This window comes from Ictalurus punctatus, chromosome 8 (genome assembly GCF_001660625.3).
Source record: "Ictalurus punctatus breed USDA103 chromosome 8, Coco_2.0, whole genome shotgun sequence".
Classification (NCBI taxonomy): domain Eukaryota; kingdom Metazoa; phylum Chordata; class Actinopteri; order Siluriformes; family Ictaluridae; genus Ictalurus; species Ictalurus punctatus.
The window spans coordinates 30,258,903-30,281,414 of record NC_030423.2 but is presented as its reverse complement, the minus strand read 5'-3'; the positions used below and the strand labels follow the sequence as shown (position 1 = coordinate 30,281,414).

Genomic DNA, 22,512 nt, shown 5'->3' with positions numbered 1-22,512 from the left:
TTCATTCAGAATTTTCAGCAACTTTTATCTTTTTATTCAACTGAGCAGTTGATGGTTAAGGGCCTTGTTCAAGTACCCAGCAGGGGCTGTGTTGGGATTTGACCTCACAACTTTTTGATCACAAGCCCAGCATCTTAACCACTGAGCCACCACTGCCAGTTAGTGTTCAAAAAACATTTAGAAGTGAAATTAGAAGTGTAGTGTGTAGTGTCATTCTGAACAGTGACAGCCTAGCAACCAATCCTGCTGAAAAAAACATTAATAGAAACCAATCAATTCAATTTAATTCAGTTTTATTTGTATAGCGCGTTTAACAACGGACATTGTCTCAAAGCAGCTTTACAGAAACATATAAACACAGGATAGAGATTTTAAGTATCTGGATTAATCCCAATTGTGCAAGTCGGTGGAGATGGTGATGAGGAAAAACTCCCTAAGATGTTAAGAGGAAGAAACCTTGAGAGGAACCGGACTCAGCAGGGAACCCGTCCTCATCTGGGGAACAACAGATAGTGTGAACGTAAAGGAAAGTTCATTATGGTTTAATATGAAGTCTGTTTGTTGAACTAGTCCACTGTTCACTAAAGGAGACCTGAGTGCAGAACTGCATGTGGTGATTGCAGTCCCAAAGCCATCGCAGCAACCGTAGTCCCAGCAGCCACAGCGAGAACGTCCATGTGGAATTGGAGTTGATCAGAGCTCCATCCAGAGGTAGGGCATCAGGATGGATCAGACAGGTCCGGAGAGCAGAAAGGGTCAGGATCACTCACATCTCCGTAAAATCATGTGTAGCTCAACAGAAGGAGAGAGGGAGAGAAAAGATTATTAGGACTGTGCTTAGCGTAACAGAAAGTCTATTCATGGTAAGCTTGAGTAAACAAATATGTTTTCAGCCTGGACTTAAACACTGAGACTGTGTCTGAGTCCCGAACACTAATAGGAAGACTGTTCCATAACAGTGGGTCTCTATAAGAGAAAGCTCTTCCCCCTGCTGTAGCCTTCACTATTCCAGGTACCAACAAATAGCCTGCACCTTTTGATCTATGTAGGCGTGGCAGATCATAGAAAAAATTTGCTTAGATACTGTGGCGCGAGACTGTTTAGTGCTTTATAAGTTAATAGTATTTTATAATCAGTGTGAGATTTCACTGGGAGTCAATGCAGTGTGGATAAGATCGGGGTGATATGGTCGTATCTTCTGGTTCTAGTGAGGACTCTAGCAGCTGCATTCTGGACTAACTGGAGTTTGTTTATGCTCCTACTGGAACATTCAGACAGTAAGGCATTACAGTAATCTAGTCTAGAGGTGACGAAAGCATGAACTAGTATTTCTGCATCATGTAGTGACAATATGTTTCTTATCTCAGAAATATTTCTGAGATGAAAGAAGACTATCCTAGTAATATTATCTACATGAGCATCAGATGATAGACTGGAGTCAATAATCACTCCAAGGTCTTTTACTGCTGCACATGATGAAACAAAGTCCAGCCAGAGTTACTATAACCATCACAGAAATTCTAATGGTTTCCACTACAAATACCATTACAAACTGTCAGCTATCCATTAAAACCATTATCATTACCATTATTGGTCCTTAATGGTACCCACTAGACAAAACATGCAACAAATTACCAGTAGAGACCCACAGGGACCATCACAGTTTCCGTTAAAACCAATACAATTCTCATTATAACCATTAAAACCATTACAAATTCTATGAGGGTTTCTACTGTTTTTTCAGCAGGGAACTAATATATTAAACCCCATAGCTGCCTACATGTTTGAACCTTTTACCCTTCTAGATTATGTCTTTAACCCATTATACTTATACAGAGTTCCGTAGTTTATTGATGAAGAACTGTTCTAGAGCGGGTTCTTGTGTTCTCTCAGAGATTCAGTGTGTTATCGTGGATATCAGGAGTGTGCAGCAGGTGGTAGTGTTGGGTTTATGACTCTGAGACAAACAGCAAAAAATAGAAATCACATTCTGTTAGAATTCCAGTATAATAAATACAGTATGTAACAAAGGAACACACGTCAGCACACGCTTCAGCATAAACACTCTTCAGCACAGGTAACGTCATGTAGGACACCTCTGTAACTCCAAATGCTGCTCTAAATGTAAGGGATATGAATGAGTCAATTGAGTGCACACTAACTACTGTAAACTTTTAGACTATACTGAATGTGTGTGTGTGTGTGTGTGTGTGTGTGTGTGTTGCTTTTTAAGGACGTGTAACTGAAGATCTGGTTATTTTCAAAATGGCAACTGAGAATAAGGTAGGAACTGATTTATTACTGGAGTTGTTTCTTTGCTTGCTGCTTAATGCACCTTATAATATAAAATTTTATCTTATCTTAATATAAAATACACTCTTATCATCTAAAATAAACACCGTAGTTGTATATTAAAGCAATACGCCTCTCGATGACATGTATTATGCTGATTTTATCCCATGGGTCATTCCATCCCAAGCATAAGCTATTGTATGTCAATCATAAACATAATTACTGTAAAATTTGTTGTGCTTATATTACATCTGTTCATTTCTCAAAATGCGTGAATAAAGTAGGCTTTTCCCCAGATTTCTACTCGCCCTAGCTCTGTAACCAGTGGAGTCTCAAACTCACATTTATTACAGCAGAATGCTGCTATAGAGGACTTATTTCTGTGAAAATTTCAAGATTGCAATGTGATGTCGCCATGGGATAATGATAGGATTGCTCTCGTCGAATCCAGTGTTTGCTCGAGACATACGACCACCTGCTCTTATAAGACCATTTTCATCTGTGAGGGGATTTGGTGCAAAGAGAGGACTGCTCTTTGAGATATTTTAGTTATCCTTGATGCATCGGAATTCCTCAGCAAAAGCTTCCTGTTGAACAGCACAAATGATGGCATTTTTGGCTTGACTCAATCCATCTACACCAGTGGTTCTCAACGGGGGGGAGGGCAAATTGCTTTCAAGAAAAAAATAACACAGATAAGGCATCATTTGGGTTCTCGGTGTAATTTATTGCTTTTCAAATAGAATATGCTTAAATGAAAAACCCTGTGTTCCCTCTCCCTCTGCATTTTCTTTTTGCTGGGGAGAGGAGGAGCTTAGCCTGCCTTTTATCTAGCTGTCAGTGCAGACCAGTTTTGGGGACTTTTTGGACAAACCTTAGCAACTTTCCAAATGTCATCTGTACTGTCCTGTAAGTGCGAGGTCTTGTTTTCCCGCTGCACTCACATCTCTTTCAGCGTCTGCTCTGTTCTGTGAGGGGCCGAGAGCTGGAGCAGCACATTCCGTTTTTCGCACGACAGCTGACATAGACGTGAATGTAAAAAGAAGCAAGCGCGGGTGTCCCACTGATTGATTTAACAATGTCATGGCTGACGAGACGTGTCCTTCATACCAATTTGCATAATTCGTATGTAAACGTTTTTAGAATGTAAGATGAATGGAATGCAACATGTTTTACAAAATAGAACATGTTATTACAGCCTAGTTCTCTTGTTCAAAGTAGTTATAGTAGTGATCTTAAACCTTCGTCCATGTAGAAATCCCTTTCTACAAACTTTCCAACATCTGCTCTGGACTCTGACTCAGCCTCTTTCGCTGCTTGTCTGAGGCAATAAATCGCTACGGCAGGAGAAGGGCTGTTACCAAAAATGTGGACCTTCATCCTGTACTTGATGATGTTTTTCACTGGGTCATAATTTTCATACCAGAAGAACCGGAGAAAGTTCCTATCCTCTGGCTTGAGAAGTAAACAATGGAACATCTGTTGTATATCTGTAGTGATTGCTACTGCATCCTTTATAAAGTGCAAGAGCACACCATTGTTAAGATCTGGGCCTTTCAAAAGTACACCGTTAAGCGAAACACCATTGTACTGACAGCTTGAATCAAAGACCACTCGGATCTGTTCCAGATGCTTTGGGTGATAGCCTCCAAAAAGAGGCAAATACCAACACTAATCTTGCTGCTTAAGCAGTGGGACTACCTCTGCGCGATCTTTTGCCAGTATCTTCTCCATGAATGCGAAGAAATGTTCTTCCATGACAGGTTTCTTGGAAAAAGACCACTGTAGAGATCTGATGTGATCTAGAGCCTGTGTCTTATTGTTCAGTAGGCATAGCCTCTGAGGTTTGAATGGAAGAGGATCTACACAGCTATTCTTTTCATCCTTGTAAAAGCCTTCCTTCATTATACAGAGAAAAGTTAAAGCTACGATGGATAGTGCTAGCTTGTTCTCTTGAAGACATCACCTTTTGAATTATGTCCATTTTCTTCTCATACAGGCCTTTTCCCCACAACCGTAGCTTGAAGACCTGGGGGCTCGTCAAAACATTCTCCTTGATGTGATGAGAATTAGGACATGGTTTGAAAAGTGATTGGTGACCACCATCCAAGATGTTGATGAAAAGAACATTGACTCTATCTGGTTTGCACACCTTGCCTAGACAGACATTACCTACTATGACCCAACCAAGGTCTAACTTCAGAGCATATGGACTTTTACAGGGTCAGTTGATGTACTTGATCACTTTATGTACCTTTATGATATCTGTTCCCAAAAGCATCATGATTGGAGCTTCCGAGTCAACTTCCGGGATCTGTCCTGCAATACCCTTCAGATGTGGATGATGAAGAGCAACTTATGGGGTGGGTCTCAGAGCGATTATCTGGGGTATTGTCACACTCTATTAAGGTAGGCTAGAGAATGAATGACTCGGCCATCAATGGATGCCTCTTGTTCTTTTTGGAGACCCCAAAAGGACCCCCCGCCAAGTCTTGAAGTAGTAGGAAGAACTGTCACCATCTATGTCTAAAACATTGAAGAATTCCGATCTCACTAACGATCGGTTACTTTGGTCATTGATGATGGCATAAACTCTAATTGCTTTTTCCTGTTGACCACTTGGAAACACTGAGACAAGGCAAATCTTGGAGCATGTTTTGCCAGTCAAAATGCTGCCGTAGACTTCTGTGCATAAGGGAGACACATCGTCTTCAGAAGAATCTTTCTTCTCTCTGCCGTAATCTTCAGTGAGTGTGTGAGCTTTAGCAGAACTATGGACAGGTTTTGGGTGCAAGACAGAATGACGTGTTTCACTGTCACGTTCGGTACATCTGATAAGCTTTTTGCAGTTCCTTGCAAAATGTGATGTTGACGCTATGCATTTAAAGCAAATCCCATTCTGCTTCAAAAAGGCCTTCTGATCTTCAGTGGATTTCTCTCTAAACCCACAACATTTGTTGAAAGGATGTGGTTTCTTATGTATAGGACAGAACTTCAAGAACTGTCAAGTCCATCTTAGCTCCTCAAGCTTCACCAGCTGTCGAACTCTCAGGAGAGACATCCATTTTGTGAACTGAGATGGATGCTCTGTTAGTGTTCATGGAAGCATTCTGGCTTTGAATGGACAGCTTTGAGGGGAAGTACATAAAAGGGAGGAAAGGGAACTCTGTGTTGTTGTTTGAATATATAGCTCTGAGTCATCCACTTATCTTGTAAGCTGAAAGGTAGCTTTTACACTAGACCGGCTATGCCACATGCGGTGTCCAAGCAAACGAGACCCAGAACCACTCCCTCAGATTTTGCTACTAGAAGCTCAATGAGTAGGTCTCCTAATTCTCTGAGTTTCTTCCACTCTTTATTCAAAACCCTTGGGAAAGTCTCTAATCTCATGATTACTGAGCTTTCAAGGACTTCAGGTGCCCCAAAACAATCATCTAACCACTCCCAAATCATCGAGAGACCTCTGTCAGGGGTTTCCACATGCACCGCTATGATGAGCTTCACTTGCTCATTAGAATCTTCTCCTAACCACTTGACCAACAGATCGATCTCCTCTTTAGCTGTGAGATTGAGATCCTTAGTAGCAGTGAAGAATTATGCTTTCCATGCTCTGTAATTCTCAGGGTGGTTATCACTTTGTAAAAGACCTGTGGAAACGATTTCTCACCTTGGCATGAATTTGACAAGGTCAGATGCACCTTCATACACATCACTGTTTGCATGAGGAGTGCTTCTGCAAAATTGAGCATGAAGAGGTGGAGTTGGAGCACATGACTTGACCTGCAGACACTCGTGAGCAATTATAGCCGCATCTAGTGGACCCTGCCTGTTCTTGACAGAGGGAAAAAACTTTACTCTTTGTGAAGGCTTAGAATCATATCCATCTGGGTATCATATCCATCTTTGTAACATCTAAAGTCTATGACTGTATCGAGAGCCTCTATCACGTATGGTGGCAGAAACAGTTCGGTCATTGGGGGTGGTGGCCACAAATCTCCTAAGATTGTAGATGAACCAAGCTGAGCAATAGCTTGCAATCTAGGTTGATCTTGTACATACTCTTTAGTTCTTTGAGAAGTGATATGAGAACCAGATCTGTGTTGACCGTCGGATTTATGTCTTGATACTTGGTCAGATCTTCAGCTTTGGCCACTGCCACAGTGGCTTCCCTTTCAACATCCAGCACTGTTAATCATGCCTCTAAACACACGCTCTCTGAATCCAAACATGTCCTTTGCACCTTTATCTGCATTTCCTTCTCTGTATATTTAACTTTAGCTTTGGTTTCTTTGGCTTCAGCAAGCGGTATAGCAACGGCAGGGCCAATACTTGAGCCCTTTGAGCATTTAGAGGATGTTGACTGATTAGACAAAGTCACTAGGCTGCTTTGAGTTGGTAGCTTTGAATCTTCCAAATCTTTGGAATCACCTACAGTGTGAAGGTTCCTCTGCATGGTTGCAGGATTTTACTCTCCTTGATAGAGTGAGTTCTACAAAAACTTGCTGCTACATGTAAACCTAATGATACTCAACAATAACACTGTGTGTGTATGTGTGTGTGTTATTTTAGGTGATCAGGTGTAAAGCGGCTGTGGCGTGGGAACCTGGGAAACCTCTTTCTGTTGAAGAAGTGGAAGTTGCTCCACCTAAAGAGCATGAAGTGAGAATTAAGGTCTGTAATTCTCCTCAGCTCCAAAAGGAGTTTGTTCCTTCTGTTCTTCTAGAAAATCTTGGTTGCAGTTGGACTCACTCACTGATTAAAGCTCTGTGTGTGTGTGTGTGTGTGTGTGTGTTTATGTTGCAGATAGCAGCGACTGGTGTGTGTCACACAGACTGGACGTATCTGTATGATTGTGAGAAAGGAGTGAAGACTCTGCTGTTTCCCCTCATTCTGGGTCATGAGGCTGCTGGTGTGGTGGAGAGCGTCGGGCCGGGGGTGACCGCTGTGCAGCCTGGTACACTAAACAACCCCCCTGCACCCCCCCGGCCACACACACATACACGCGCATGCTTGCTTATTGTCCATTGTACCCTGATGATGATGTCCATTTTTGTCCTGTAATGGTGGGTTCTGAGATGGCTAAACAGTCTAATCCTGGAACCCCAGGTTGTCTTACAGATGGGGTATTTATAAGTGGTTGTGGTGGTAGCAGTATATTCAAGTGTGTTCTTTGTCTGTTGCTTATGGTATCTCCTACTAGTCCTGTCCTTTTCATCCAGTGTTCGAGTCCCATTAAGGACGAGCTGCTGCCAGGTGTCACAGTCAGCAGATGAGCCCTACACATTCTCAAGTCTTATCTATCACTTCTTTAGTGAAACCTTGACCTGGCCTCTATACCTGTTCTTCTGCATACCTGCTGAGCCTTGGACACAATGTACCTGACTGTAAAATACTCTGTGGGGCAGTTGGAGCTGGGGGTTCTGATAATGTGACCTTCCCAGTGTAATTGTTTTTGTGTGACCATGGCCTCAATACTTCTGCAGTTGGTCTGGTAAGTGCAGTATGTCAGTATGAGGCACATGATCACAGCAGGTGAGCCCCAGGATCCTACAATACGTGGAAGCACTCATGTCCCTTCAGGGTGTGACCCAGGCTTCCAGAAACCCAATTGTAGAGGAGGTCTGATATACAGACAGCGTAGTAAACAGCATCCTCGGTGTGTAGGTGGAGATTCTTGTTCTGAAAGATCCGGTAGTGAAGTCTTTGGGTTAATTAGCTGACACATAAGAATTATTGTGGACTGGTCAGTAATTAGCAGCTGTCTGAGCCTGAGTATCATCTCTCACCTGTATCAGGTTATAGAGTACACAAATTGTGATATACACTGAATTAGAAATGAATGTCTGATGTCTCTCTATTATTTTATTTTTTGTTGATAAACCAAAACCTATGCAACAACAGTTTTTATTCAGGAAATGACATAATCATGTCAAAAATTTTTACTTACATTAAAAGTAAGTGATGGAAATGGGCTGCGGGGAGCAAATATTTTTTCACACCATTTTATTTTATAATATCATATTTTTTTTGTCTGGAAAGTTGTTGTAAGCATAGCTGTTTAATTCTTCTTCTGCCTCTTTCCTCCAGGTGATAAGGTGATCCCTGTTGTCCTGCCTCACTGTGATAAGTGTGAGTTCTGTCTGAGCTCAAAGACGAACCTCTGCAAAAGGAGCTGGTGAGGATGTTGTTATTTTGATCCAATTAAAACTCCTGATCAACGTGACCAGTCCTTTAGAGAGAAACTTTACTATTACATAATAATATTCAGAACATACAGTATTGTATAATACTTACATGTTTTGAATCAGGTTCCTTTGAACTTTCTTCCTCTAAATCTTTATCTAGATTTCTGTAAAACTGTGCTGTGATAATGTTTATTATTAATGGGACTATATCAGTAGAATACAATAGAATTGAATTGAACATATAATATCAGGAATGAGTAGTGTGTTATATTTCTCCCCACTGCTCCATAGTGATGAGGTTCATTTTGACCCTGACAATAAGATTACTCCGCTGATTATACTGACGTTTTATCTCTCCCTTTGTCTGTTTCTCTCAGGGAAAAGCTTCAGCAGAGTGAGTTAGCTAATGGTACGGGTTGTTTCACCTGTAGGGGGCAGCAGGTGTATCAGTTTGCCAGTCTGAGCACTTTCTCTGAATACACGGTCGTTCCTGAATACAACGTTGCTAAGATTCACCAAGACGCACCGCTGGATCGAGTCTGTCTCCTCGGCTGTGGAGTGGCTACAGGATACGGAGCGGCACTAAACGCGGGCAAAGTGTGTGTGTGTGTGTGTGTGTTTCTGTGGTGTGTGGGTGTGTGTGTATGTTCCATTCCAACAACTTTTAATGATTAACCTGAACACGCAATTAAATGGTTTATCTTAGGATATTATATTAACGATTAACCCACTTTCTCGTCTCATGGAGGACTTTAAACTCCCGAGTCATCGTGAAACAGTTTAACCATTTGTGAACTCTCAGTTCTGTACTCACACTTACACTGCTGTAGATTTTTTTTTTATAAACACCATGACATAGTTTCAGACTTTAAATTTTAATCCCCCACAGCTCTGTAAAGCCAGGTGTCCCTCAGGGATCAGTCAAAGGCTGTGTTTGATTTATGTAATATATGGTGAAAATTTATAAGTGGGCCAGCTCTGTCCATGAGCTCATGGTCAGACAGCTCTATACATGAGCCTGTGGTCGGCAAGCTCTATCAGTGAGCCTGTGGTTGGATAGCTCTATCCACGAGCACATGGATGGACAGCTCTATCGATGAGCTTGTAGTCAGCCAGCTCTATCCATGAGACTGTGGTCAGCAAGCTGTATTCATGAGTTTGTGGTCAGAAGGCTCTATTCATGAGCTTGTAGTCAGAAGGTTCTATCCAGAAGCCCGTGGTCAAACAACTCTATCCATGAACCCGTGGTCAGACAGCTCTATCTCCAAGCTTGTGGTCAGCAAGCTCTATTTATGAAACCATGGTCGCACAGCTCTATCCACAAGCCCATGGTCAGCCATCTCTATCCATAATCCCATGGTTGGCCAGATCTATCCATGACCCTGTGGTCAGCCAGCTCTGTCCATGAGCCTGTGGATGGGCAGCTGTATCCATGAGCCTTTGGTAGGTAATTTCGGTCCAGGAGCTTGTGGTCAAACAGCTCAATCCGCGAGCCCGCGGTCGGACAGCTCTATACATAAGCTTGTGAGTGGACAGCTCAATCCACGAGCCCATTATTCGAGCCCAATAGCCTTTACTTCCAGCTGGAAGCAGAGAGGTAGTGAGCGCCCGCAAGTGGATCCAACCTGAAAGTCAGTATCTATCCCTAACTGATACGAACCTAACCCCTTTTCTTCTTAACTTCTACTTCTCCATCTTTTTCTTCATTCCCTCCTCCTTCTTCCTCCTCTTCTTTTCGTTTTCATTCCTGTTTGCCTTCCTCACCATCTCCTTCTTTTTCTTCTTCTTTCATCTTCTTCTTCTTGTTCTTTTTCCCCCTTCTTGTTCTTGTCCTTAGTTAGAATAAGTCACATTTAAAGATAAACATAAGAGTGGGTGTGGCCTAAATTATGTCACTTCCTTGTCTATAAACAAGTACATCCTCATGAATTAGAAAGAGAGTGTATACATGTGGCATGAATGCAGTACATTAATACATTAATTGAACTTCTCACATGTTTCTGTGGATGAATTTATTTTATTTTATTTTCTGAACCCAGTGGTTGTTCCTCCTCGTCTCTGCAGGTGGAGCGTGGTTCTGTCTGTGCCGTGTTCGGTTTGGGAGCCGTCGGCCTCGCCGCTGTGATGGGCTGTAAAGCTGCCGGAGCCTCCAGGATCATCGGCGTCGACATCAACGCAGAGAAACGCGAAATGGCCAAGAAGTTCGGTGTCTCTGAGTTTGTGAACCCTAACGATCACAGCAAACCCATTCAGGAGGTGCTGGTGGAGATGACGAGTGGAGGAGTGGACTACAGCTTCGAGTGTGTGGGGAACGTCGCGCTTATGGTGGGTTTGAGTTTGATTCGTGAAATATCAGCTTCAGTGTGACTGATCTGCACTAACATCTTCTTCTGCTTCTCCTTCTTCATCTTCTGAAAGCAGAGATTGAACATTACATGTGATTCAGATGATAATAGAGTTCTCATTTGATGTGTTTACATGAGTCGCTTTTAAAATACTCCTTTCATGTTCCCGTTTTACATGTTATAGAACATAGTTCGTTTAACAGCACACGTCATTACATCACCGCAGTCCGCTGTCCCTCCAGAATTTCACGTATCAACATACAGTCCGTCTTTGTTATGGTACCATATATATATTTGGGTGTTTTCATTTTTACGAAGCTTCCAGTGTGGGTAATTATTTGTCGTGCTGTACGTGCTAATAGACGACTGCTTTGAGCCATGAGCTGCGTCCCAAACCGCATACTTACCTTCTGAATAGTAGCCGAGATACATGTATTCCTCCTGCTATAGGCCTATAGTAGGCAAGTACGTGGTTTGGGACGCAGCCGTGCTCTCTTGTTTGCCATAAAACAGTTGAGCACTGCCGTGTGTGATCGTGTCCTGTCGCAAAATGCGGTGAAAACTCTCACACGAAGTTAATAGTGTGATTAAGGTGAGTACATGTCTGTAATACACATCGATAATGCGACTAAAACAGGAGTACTCCACATGTCTTAATTCCGTTTGTATTTACTTCCAGTATGACCTTAATCGGATTAAGGTAATTAAAAATTGCTGTTTACATGCTAGTTTCTTAATCAGAGTATCGTCTTAATCGGGTTAATATTGGATTATTGTTGTCCATGTAAACGTACTGAGTGAGACAAACGAGAGAGTTCTGATTCAGACTCAGATGAATACATGTGTTTTGTCTCCACTAGAGGGCGGCGTTCGAGAGCTGCAATGGCGCCTGGGGAACCTGTGTGATTGTGGGATGGACTGAAAAAAACCTACTGTCTGTGTCACCTAAGGATCTTGTGCTGGGACGACAGCTTAAAGGATCCTTCTTGGGTGGTAAGAAACAAGCAGTTTATCACGTCGCTACTCGTAGCTACACACTGTCTATTAAAATTTATTTCTGTATAAAAAACCTGAAGGTAAAATGAAAATGTTTTTAAAGTAAAAATATGTATCTGTCTTTGCTTGTTTGTGTGTGTGTGTGTGTGTGTGTGTTTGTGTTTGTGTGTGTGTGTGTGTGTGTGTGTGTGTGTGTGTGTGTGTGTGTGTGTGTGTGTTCTGAACAGGATGGAAGAGTGTGTGTAGTTTACCCAAACTGGTGGAAGACTACATGAATGGCAGAATTTTGCTGGATGAGTTTGTGACACACACACTCTCTCTGGAGGAGATTAACCACGCCTTCGAACTGATGATCAGTGGGAAAAGGTCTGTGAGTCACATGACCATCATACGACCAATAGAACCGTGTTATTTATTCAATGGGATTATATATATTTCCTGCACACAAACAACACGTCAGATTACCTCTGATTATCTCCTGTTTCTTCTCTCTATCTTTCTCCCTTTTTTAGTCGCCTTCTAGTAATTTTTTTGAAAGTCGTTAGCTGATTAAATCTGATTAAACACATGTTGTAATTAAAAATGAGGACACAATGATGATATCATTTCCTGCTTGTCTCTCTCCGTCTCTTCTCTCTTTCTCAGTATCCGATCGGTCATAAAAATGTGAGCTGTGAGCGTCCAATCTCAGTTCATTAACCATGACGACATCATCAGTCACCATGACGACTACATCAATCATTCATCACCATGACGACAGACTCACTCTCCAGTGGGCCTCAGAGCTGCTGGTACTTCTGTAAAGTTTAAAGGAAAACACAGCGACGTAGACGGAAACTCGGGACAGAAGACGTGTCTGTGTGTTTGTTGTGCATGTGTTAATGCTGTGATTGTAAATAAATATGATAATAAAACACTGAGGCATTGAGATGTAGTACAAGTACACCTTATTATCAGTAACAGGACGTGTAACGTCCAAGTAAAAGAGGGTCATGGGATAAATAAATAAAAGGAAACAAACAAACAAACAAATAAATAAATAAGCAAGTCATAGTGATTCATTTTCAATTTTATTCCCAATTTTCAGCGATTTTTTAATTACTTTGTCAATTTTTAACACACATTTAGAAGTGAAGTTAGAAGTGCAGTGTGTACTGTCATTCTGAAAAGTATCAGCCTAGCAACCAATCCTGCTGAAAAAAACAATCGAAACCATCACAGAAATTCTAACGGTTTCCACTATAAATACCATTACAAACCATCAACTATCCATTAAAACCATTATCATTACCATTATTGATCCTTAATGGTATCCACTAGACAAAACATGCCACCAGTAGAAGGCAACAAATTACCAGGAGAGACCCACAGGGACCATTACACTTTCCATTAAAACCAATACAATTCCCATTATAACCATTAAAACCATTACAAATTCTATGAGGGTTTCTACTGTTTTTTCAGCAGGGAACTAATATATTAAACCCCATAGCTGCCTACATGTTTGAACCTTTTACCCTTCTAGATTATGTCTTTAACCCATTATACTTATACAGAGTTCCGTAGTTTATTGATGAAGAACTGTTCTAGAGCGGGTTCTTGTGTTCTCTCAGAGATTCAGTGTGTGATCGTGGATATCAGGAGTGTGCAGCAGGTGGTAGTGTTGGGTTTATGACTCTGAGACAAACAGACAAATAGAAAACACATTCTGTAAGAATTCCTGTTCTAAATCCAGTTCCAGTATTAGAAATATGTAACAAAGGAACACACACGTCAGCACACGCTTCAGCATAAACACGCTTCAGCATAAACACTCTTCAGCACAGGTAACGTCATGTAGGACGCCTCTGTAACTCCAAATGCTGCGCTAAAATTAAAGGATAAAAATGAACAAATTGCACATTAACTACTGTAAACTTTTAGAGTATACTGAATTTGTAATAAGGAGTGTGTGTGTGTGTGTGTGTGTCTGTTTGTGTGTGTGTGTGTGTGTGTGTGTGTGTGTGTGTGTGTGTTTGTTGCTTTTTAAGGACGTGTAACTGAAGATCTGGTTATTTTCAAAATGGCAACTGAGAATAAGGTAGGAACTGATTTATTACTGGAGTTGTTTCTTTGCTTGCTGCTTAATGCACCTTATAATATAAAATTTTATCTTATCTTAATATAAAATACACTCTTATCATCTACAATAAACACCGTAGTTGTATATTAAAGCAATACGCCTCTCGATGACATGTATTATGCTGATTTTATGTATTATGCTGATTAAGCTATTGTATGTCAATCCTAAACATAATTACTGTAAAATTTGTTGTGCTTATATTACATCTGTTCATTTCTCAAAATGCGTGAATAAAGTAGGCTTTCCCCAGATTTCTACTCGCCCTAGCTCTGTAACCAGTGGAGTCTCAAACTCACATTTATTACAGCAGAATGCTGCTATAGAGGACTTATTTCTGTGAAAATTTCATTTTAATTGGGTTCTCTTTGTCTACCGTTAGGATTTCTAGAAACTATGATGATGTTTTAGGTCATATTTATAATAAATTACAGAAATACAGGAAATTCGAAAGGGTTCACAAACTTTCAAGCATCACTGTAATATAATGTGCTCTAGAGATCAGTTTTTGTTTTTGCCGATACATGGAGGTAATCAAAATGGTCAAGCAACCAACTTTGCAATTTTTGGGCCACTTGAGGTGGACTGAGTCCCACACTGACTGGCCAATCAGAACACTCAGAGCTGGCCACTGATTAAAATCCCCATCCCTGTGATTAAATTACTGTAACACACACCCTCGAGTGGCTTACTGCTTTTATAAAACAGCAACAAAATCATAATCAAATCCACTGTTTAATAAATAACTTAAATTACAATTAATCATATTTACAGTAAATAATACTCCTGCCACAAAATGTAGTGTGTTAACAGTAAGCTTTGCTAAGCAAAATAACTGCTCAAGATTAGGATCCTTCATGGACAGAGCAACAGCTTAATCCTATAGTAAACGTTTTATTGGTTTTAAATCTGGCACATTAATACAGAATTAAATTATTGTGATTCAATTCAGTTCAGTGTTGTGTGTAGCGTGTTTAACGGTGGACATCGTCCCAGAGCAGCGGTGCAGAAATATATCAATTCAGGATAGAGATGTTAAATGTATGAATTTATCTCTAATGAGCAGCCAGAGGAGACGTGGTGAGGAAAAACTCCCTGAGACGATATGAGGAAAAAACCTCGAGAGGAACCGGACTCAAAAGGGAACCCGTCTGGGTGACACCGGATAGTGCGATTATAAATAAATACACCCCTTCTATAAAAGTGCTAATACTACATGCTCAAATAGTGCGGTTGTGTAAGCAGGAAATTCATTACAGTTTCTACAGGAAGTCTGTTGTGTTGAACTTCTCCACTGGTCACTGATGGAGACTCGAGTGCAGAACTGTTTGTGGTGATTGTAGTGCTAAAGCTATCACAGCATAACTGTTCATATGAATTGAGGTCCAAAGCATCTTTATTGTGTTTAATTGGTACCATCCTCAGAAATCTCAATGATCTTTAGGCTGCACCATGTGGGACATCCTCAGCAGCAGCATGTGACCTCCAACTGATGAGAACTCCAACCAGAAGCAGAGCATCAGGATGGATCAGACCGGTCCGGAGAGCAGAAGGGGTCAGGATCACTGGCATCTCAGGAGCATCATGTGTAGCTTGACAGAGAGAGAGAGAGAGAGAGAGAGAGAGAGAGAGAGAGAGAGAGAGATTATTAAGTATCCAAACATCCCAGTTCACCACAACACTCTATACCTGTCGCTAGATCTGCTCCTTTACCTAAGAAAAAATATTCACAAAAATCTTGAGTAAACAAATATGTTTTCAGCCTGGACTTAAACACTGAGACTGTGTCTGAGTCCCGAACACTAATTGGAAGACTGTTCCATAACAGTGGGGCTCTATAAGAGAAAACTCTTCCCCCTGCTGTAGCCTTCATTACTCTGTGTGATGCATCACAGACAGCGACAGCAACACCAGTGACTATATTCTTTGGAAGGACTGGAGAAATGGTGATTTCCGCAATGTTTGAGGAATCAAATGTTCACATTAGGCTTGTGTGATATAATGATTTAATCTTAGCAACACTATCTTACACAGTCATGATGTTCAGTGATGTTTACTCCGATTATATTATATTAATAATTGTGCAAGTTTGCCATCTAAGGCATTTATTTATTTTCTTGTTAGTTTTGCATTTCCGATTAAAATGCTTGTTCAGATAACTTTTTTAATTTATTTACTTATTTTCCCCAAAATTTATTTCGGTCCTCACAGACAATTTTTCATTGCGAAGAGCTCTCCCAAGACCTTCTCAACCTTATTGTTGAGAAACATATTGATGGAATCGGATACAGACGTATTTCAAAACTTCTGAATCTTCCAGTAAGCACCACTGGGGCCGTTATCCACAAGCGGAAGCAACATCACTCCGTCATCAACCGACCACGCACAGGAGCTCCTCACAAGATCTCTGACCAGAGAGTTAGAAGAGTAGCCCAAGAGCCAAGGACCACTCGGAAAGAGCTCCAGAAACACTTGGAGGCAGCAGGTGCCATCGTCAGAGAGAAAACAATAGGCAATGCTCTCCACTGCTCACATTAGCATTAAATATATTTCAGTTAGTGTGTTCAATACTTTTTTCGCGTGTCATTCCACTTTATTACACATAACTTTATTTATGGACTTTAATGTTGTGAAGTCTTTATATTTCCAGATTTCTAGAGTTAATACTGAAGTCTGGTGAAAATTTCATGTGAATAACCTCACTGGAAATATATTTACTGAAAAAAATGACACGCGTTCAATACTTATTACCCCCCCGCTGTATTTACAAACTCCCATCATCAGTGTCTCTGAATGGGAACAAAAAATCCTTATCAAGGTCTGTCATTTATTTTTATGGAGATCCATATGAGTTCATATTCCTCCATGCAGTCCTTACTGGTCACCACAATCCACAGTCATCGTTTTTCATAAACAGAAAAGTGTCCATGTCCAATTTGTTTCTGGCCACAGTACTGGCCTACGTTCCGTGTGTTGTTTCCAATCCGCTTATAATTAAGTCCTCCGTTCTTGTATATTGTTCCAAATCATCAATCCTTCAATTTTCTTATCCTTCTCTTTCACAAGGTTCTTCAGTTGTTTAACTTTATCCCTCAGATCAAGTAGCATAGCTTGTTCTTTAGCGACTTTGCTCAACTCATCTGACATGAACTTTAAAGATTTTCTAATCTCTAACTCTTCCTCAACTGGGTTGCTGTTTTACTTCAGTGGCATTTTGTTTTTTTGGTTTTTTTTGTCTCAGCTTTGTATGTATTGTATGTATGTATTGATATCAATATCAATTTAGTTTAGTTTAATTATTGTCTCTTTGTTCTATCTGAAGTAACGGAATGCCGCAGGGTGCCGCCATCACGTGCTGAATGAAAAAAAGCATGTGTTTTCAAACATGTGTTATGAACCCAAAGATCATGACTGTAATTGACCGTGGTCTTCACCAAACCATGACTGATCTGTTGCACGTTAATTTAAGAGTGTGGCTTTTACAGACGTAGAGGTAATAGTTTTTGTATTCAATCCTGATGAAATTGTTCAAGCACTCAAGTGACATGCAAAACCTGTAACAGGCAAGTCATCAAAAAATATAGTAACACTACAAATCTTTGGAATCACCTACAGTGTGAAGGTTCCTCTGTATGGTTGCAGGATTTTACTCTCCTTGAAAGAGAGAGTTCTACAGAAACTTGCTGCCTCACTGATGTCCGAGAGGTTTACATGTAAACTTGATGATACTCAACAGTGCTGCTCTGTGTGTGTAATTTTAGGTGATCAGGTGTAAAGCGGCTGTGGCGTGGGAACCTGGGAAGCCTGTTTCTGTTGAAGAAGTGGAAGTTGCTCCACCTAAAGAGCATGAAGTGAGAATTAAGGTCTGTATTTCTCCTCAGCTCTAACAGGAGTTTGTTCCTTCTGTTCTTCTAGAAAATCTTGGTTGCAGCCTTGATTTTTGGACACACTCGCTGATTAAAGCTCTGTGTGTGTGTGTGTGTGTGTGTGTGTGTGTGTGTGTGTGTGTGTTTATTGCAGATAGCAGCGACTGGTGTGTGTCACACAGACTGGACGTATCTGTATGATTGTGAGAAAGGAGTGAAGACTCTGCTGTTTCCCCTCATTCTGGGTCACGAGGCTGCTGGTGTGGTGGAGAGCGTCGGGCCGGGGGTGACCGCTGTGCAGCCTGGTACACTAAACACACTGCTGCCAGGTGTCACAATCAGCAGTGTTACAGTGTTACAGTCAGCAGATGAAAAGCTTGACCTGCTCTCTATACCTGTTCTTCTGCATACCTGCTGAGCCTTGGACACAATGTACCTGACTGTAAAGTACTCTGTGGGGCAGTTGGAGCTGGGGGTTCTGATAATGCGACCTTCCCAGTGTAATTGTTTTTGTGTGACCATGGCCTCAATACTTCTGCAGTTGGTCTGGTAAGTGCAGTATGTCAGTATGAGGCACATGATCACAGCAGGTGAGCCCCAGGATCCTACAATACGTGGAAGCACTCATGTCCCTTCAGGGTGTGACCCAGGCTTCCAGAAACCCAATTGTAGAGGAGGTCTGATATACAGACAGCGTAGTAAACAGCATCCTTGGTGTGTAGGTGGAGATTCTTGTTCTGAAAGATCCGGTAGTGAAGTCTTTGGGTTAATTAGCTGACACATAAGAATTATTGTGGACTGGTCAGTAATTGGCAGCTGTCTGAGCCTGAGTATCATCTCTCACCTGTATCAGGTTATAGAGAAATCAAAGGTACACAGTTTGCAATATACACTGAATTAGAGATGAAAACATGTCTCTCTCTTATTTTATTTTTTGTTGATAAACCAAAACCTATGCAACATCAGTTTTTATTCAGGAAATGACATAATCATGTAAAACATTCTTACTTACAGTAAAAGTAAGTTTGATGGAAACAGGCCTTGGGGAGCAAATATTTTTTCACACCCTTTTATTTTATAATACCATTTTTGGCACAGAAATTTGATGGAGGCGTGGTGTTTACCTCTACTTCTTCTTCTGCTTCTTATTCCTCTTCTTCCCTCCAGGTGATAAGGTGATCCCTGTCGTCCTGCCGCAGTGTGGGGAGTGTGAGTTCTGTCTGAGCTCAAAGACAAACATCTGCACAAAGAACTGGTGAGGACGTTGTTGTTGATGTTATTTTGATCCAATTAAAACTGTGTCTTTACTACTGTAACATAATGATTTTTAGAACATTATTGTATAATACTTACATATTCTGAACCAGGTTCCTCTCAAGTTTCTTCCTACAAATTTTAGATCTTGATTTTTGTAAAGCTGTGCTGTGATAATGTCTGTAATACCAGGAATGAGTAGTGTGTTATATTTCTCCTCACTGCTCCATAGTGATGAGGTTCGTTTTGACCCTGACAATAAGTTTACTCAGCTGATTATACTGACTTTTAATGTGTTTCTTTGTTGGTCTCTCTCAGGGAGACGCTTCAGCAGGGTGTGTTAGCTGACGGTACGAGTCGAATCACCTGTAGGGGGCAGCAGGTGTATCAGTTTGCCAGTCTGAGCACTTTCTCTGAATACACGGTCGTTCCTGAATACAACGTTGCTAAGATTCACCAAGACGCACCGCTGGATCGAGTCTGTCTCCTCGGCTGTGGAGTGGCTACAGGATACGGAGCGGCACTAAACACGGGCAAAGTGTGTGTGTGTGTGTGTGTGTGTTCATTCCACCATCTTTTAAAGAGTAACCTGTACATCCAATTAAATGGTTTATCTTACAGTAGGATATTATATTACTGATTGACCCGTCTCATGGAGGACTTTAAACTCCTGAGTAATGGCCGGACACTTTAAATGTTTATGAACTCTCAGTTCTGTACTTACACACACTGCTGTACTTTTTAAAAAATAAACACCATGACATAGAGTTTCAGAATTTGAATCCCCCATTGCTCCGTAAAGCAAGGTATCCTTCAGAGAGCAGTGAAAGGCTGTGTTTTATTTATTATGTATATGGTGTCAATTTATATGTGGGCCAGCTCTATTGGTGAGCTCGTGGTCGAACAACTCTATCCATGAGACAATTTGATTGACAAGCTTGTGGTCAGACAGCTCTATCGAGGAGCTTGTGGTCGGACAGCTCTATTGACTAGCTTATAGTCGGCCAGCTCTATCCATGAGACAATTTGATTGATGAGCTTGTGGTCAGCCAGCTCTATCCGTGAGCTTATATTCAGACAGCAGTATCGATTACCTCATGGTTGGCCAGCTAAATTCATGAGCTCTAGGTCGGACAACTCGATCAGTGAGATTGTGGTAGGCCATCTCGATCCATTACCTTATGGTCAGACAGCTCTATCCATGAGCTCATGGTTGGCCAGCTCCATACATTAGCTCGTGTTCAGAAAGCTCTATCCATGAGCCTGTGGTCAGACAGATCTGTCCTTGAGCTTGTGGTCAGACAGCTCTATCCACAAGCGCATGGATGGATAGCTTTGTCGATGAGCTCGTAGTCAGCCAGCTCTATCCACAGGCCTGTGGTTAGAGAGCTCTATCCCTGAGCTTGTGGTCAGACAGCTCTTGCCATTTGCTTGTGGTTGGCCAGCTCTATCCATGACCCTGTGGATGGACAGCTCTGTCCACGAGCCTGTGGTCAGCCAGCTCTTTCGACGAGCTTGTTGTCAGACAGCTCTATTGATGAGCCCAGGGTTGGCCAGCTCTATTGACGAGCTTGCTGTCAGACACCTCTATTGACAAGCCCAGTGTTGGCCAGCTCAAGCGATGACCTTGTGGTCAGCCAGCTCTATTCATGAACTTGTGGTCAGAAAGCTTCACGAGCCATTGGTCAAACAGCCAGACAGCGCTATCCATAAGCCCATGCTTGAACAGCTCTATCCCAGCATTGTGGTCAGCTAGCTCTATCCACAACCCCGTGGTCGAACAGCTCTATCCACGAACCCGTGGTCAGACAGCTCTATCCACAAGGCCTCGATCGGACAGCTTTATCCACAAGCCCGTGCTCAGCCAGCTCTAGCCATGAGCCTGTGGCTGGACAGCTCTATCCCTGAGTTTGTATTCAGCTAGTTCTATCCATGACCCTGTGGTAGAAGAGCTCTATCTACGTACCCATGGACAGACAGCTGTATCCACAAGCTTGTGGCTAACCAGCTCTAGCCATGAGCCCGTGGTCGGACAGCTCTATCCCTGAGCTTGTGGTTGGACAGCTCTATCCAAGAGTCTGTGGCCAGACAGCTCTATCCATGGGCCCATGGTCAGACAGCTGTATCCATGTGCTTGTGGTCGGACAGTTCTATACATGGGCATGTGGTTGGACAGCGCTAAAACTCCAGCCTTTCTCATGCCGTTAGTTAGCCTTTACTTCCAGCTGGAAGCAGTGAGGTAGTGAGCGCCCACATGTGGATCCAACCTGAAAGTCAGTATCTATCCCTAACTGATACGAACCTAACCCATTTTCTTCTTAACTTCTACTTCTCCATCTTTTTCTTCATTCCCTCCTGCTTCTTCCTCCTCTTCTTTTCATTTTCATTCCTGTTTGCCTTCCTCACCATCTCCTTCTTTTTCTTCTTCTTTCATCTTCTTCTTCTTGTTCTTTTTCCCCCTTCTTGTCCTTGTCCTTAGTTAGAATAAGTCACATTTAAAGATAAACATAAGAGTGGGTGTGGCCTAAATTATGTCACTTCCTTGTCTATAAACAAGTACATCCTCATGAATTAGAAAGAGAGTGTATACATGTGGCATGAATGCAGTACATTAATACATTAATTGAACTTCTCACATGTTTCTGTGGATGAATTTATTTTATTTTAATTTCTGAACCCAGTGGTTGTTCCTCCTCGTCTCTGCAGGTGGAGCGTGGTTCTGTCTGTGCCGTGTTCGGTTTGGGAGCCGTCGGCCTCGCCGCTGTGATGGGCTGTAAAGCTGCCGGAGCCTCCAGGATCATCGGCGTCGACATCAACGCAGAGAAACGCGAAATCGCCAAGAAGTTCGGTGTCTCTGAGTTTGTGAACCCTAACGATCACAGCAAACCCATTCAGGAGGTGCTGGTGGAGATGACGAGTGGAGGAGTGGACTACAGCTTCGAGTGTGTGGGGAACGTCGCGCTTATGGTGGGTTTGAGTTTGATTCGTGAAATATCACCTTCACTGTGACTGATCTGCACTAACATCTTCTTCTGCTTCTCCTTCTTCATCTTCTGAAAGCAGAGATTGAACATTACATGTGATTCAGATGATAATACAATTCACATTTGATTTGATTGATGTTCTTATATGGATTTGTGTGTATATGGTCTCACTGAGACAAAAGAGTTCTGATTCAGACTCAGATGAATACATGTGTTTTGTCTCCACTAGAGGGCGGCGTTCGAGAGCTGCAATGGCGCCTGGGGAACCTGTGTGATTGTGGGATGGACTGAAAAAAACCTACTGTCTGTGTCACCTAAGGATCTTGTGCTGGGACGACAGCTTAAAGGATCCTTCTTGGGGGGTAAGAAACAAGCAGTTTATCACGTCGCTACTCGTAGCTACACACTGTCTATTAAAATGTATTTCTGTATAAAAAACCTGAAGGTAAAATCCACTACAAAGAAAGGCTG

At 41.8% G+C, this 22,512-nt stretch overlaps 2 protein-coding genes across 4 annotated transcripts in view; both read left to right on the top strand.

Annotated features, from left to right (window-relative positions):
• Positions 1-1,969: 1,969 nt before the first annotated feature.
• LOC108268712 (alcohol dehydrogenase class-3) lies at positions 1,970-12,746 on the top strand. Of its 2 annotated transcripts, none has more exons than XM_017473829.3 (10): positions 1,970-2,077; positions 2,234-2,283; positions 6,862-6,963; positions 7,096-7,246; positions 8,380-8,467; positions 8,855-9,074; positions 10,542-10,802; positions 11,683-11,815; positions 12,046-12,184; positions 12,464-12,746. In XM_017473829.3, exons 2-10 carry the CDS (start codon positions 2,266-2,268, stop codon positions 12,486-12,488), a joined length of 1,137 nt encoding a protein of 378 aa, XP_017329318.1. In that variant the 5' UTR covers positions 1,970-2,077; positions 2,234-2,265; the 3' UTR covers positions 12,489-12,746. The 2 variants fall into 2 exon arrangements, with proteins under 2 accessions (XP_017329318.1, XP_017329319.1); XM_017473830.2 differs by having other exon boundaries at positions 2,021-2,124.
• Positions 12,747-13,574: 828 nt separating this feature from the next.
• LOC108268711 (alcohol dehydrogenase class-3) overlaps positions 13,575-22,512 on the top strand; it is an 11,238-nt gene continuing 2,300 nt past the window's right edge. Inside the window, exons 1-8 of one of the 2 annotated variants that reach the window (XM_017473828.3) lie at positions 13,575-13,644; positions 13,849-13,898; positions 17,699-17,800; positions 17,958-18,108; positions 18,971-19,058; positions 19,376-19,595; positions 21,764-22,024; positions 22,271-22,403. In XM_017473828.3, the coding sequence (XP_017329317.1) occupies positions 13,881-13,898; positions 17,699-17,800; positions 17,958-18,108; positions 18,971-19,058; positions 19,376-19,595; positions 21,764-22,024; positions 22,271-22,403 (973 nt within the window). In that variant the 5' untranslated portion in view covers positions 13,575-13,644; positions 13,849-13,880. Of the gene's footprint in view, positions 13,645-13,848; positions 13,899-15,381; positions 15,493-17,698; positions 17,801-17,957; positions 18,109-18,970; positions 19,059-19,375; positions 19,596-21,763; positions 22,025-22,270; positions 22,404-22,512 lie in introns of those variants that run through there. The other variant, XM_053682192.1, reaches the window with a different exon arrangement.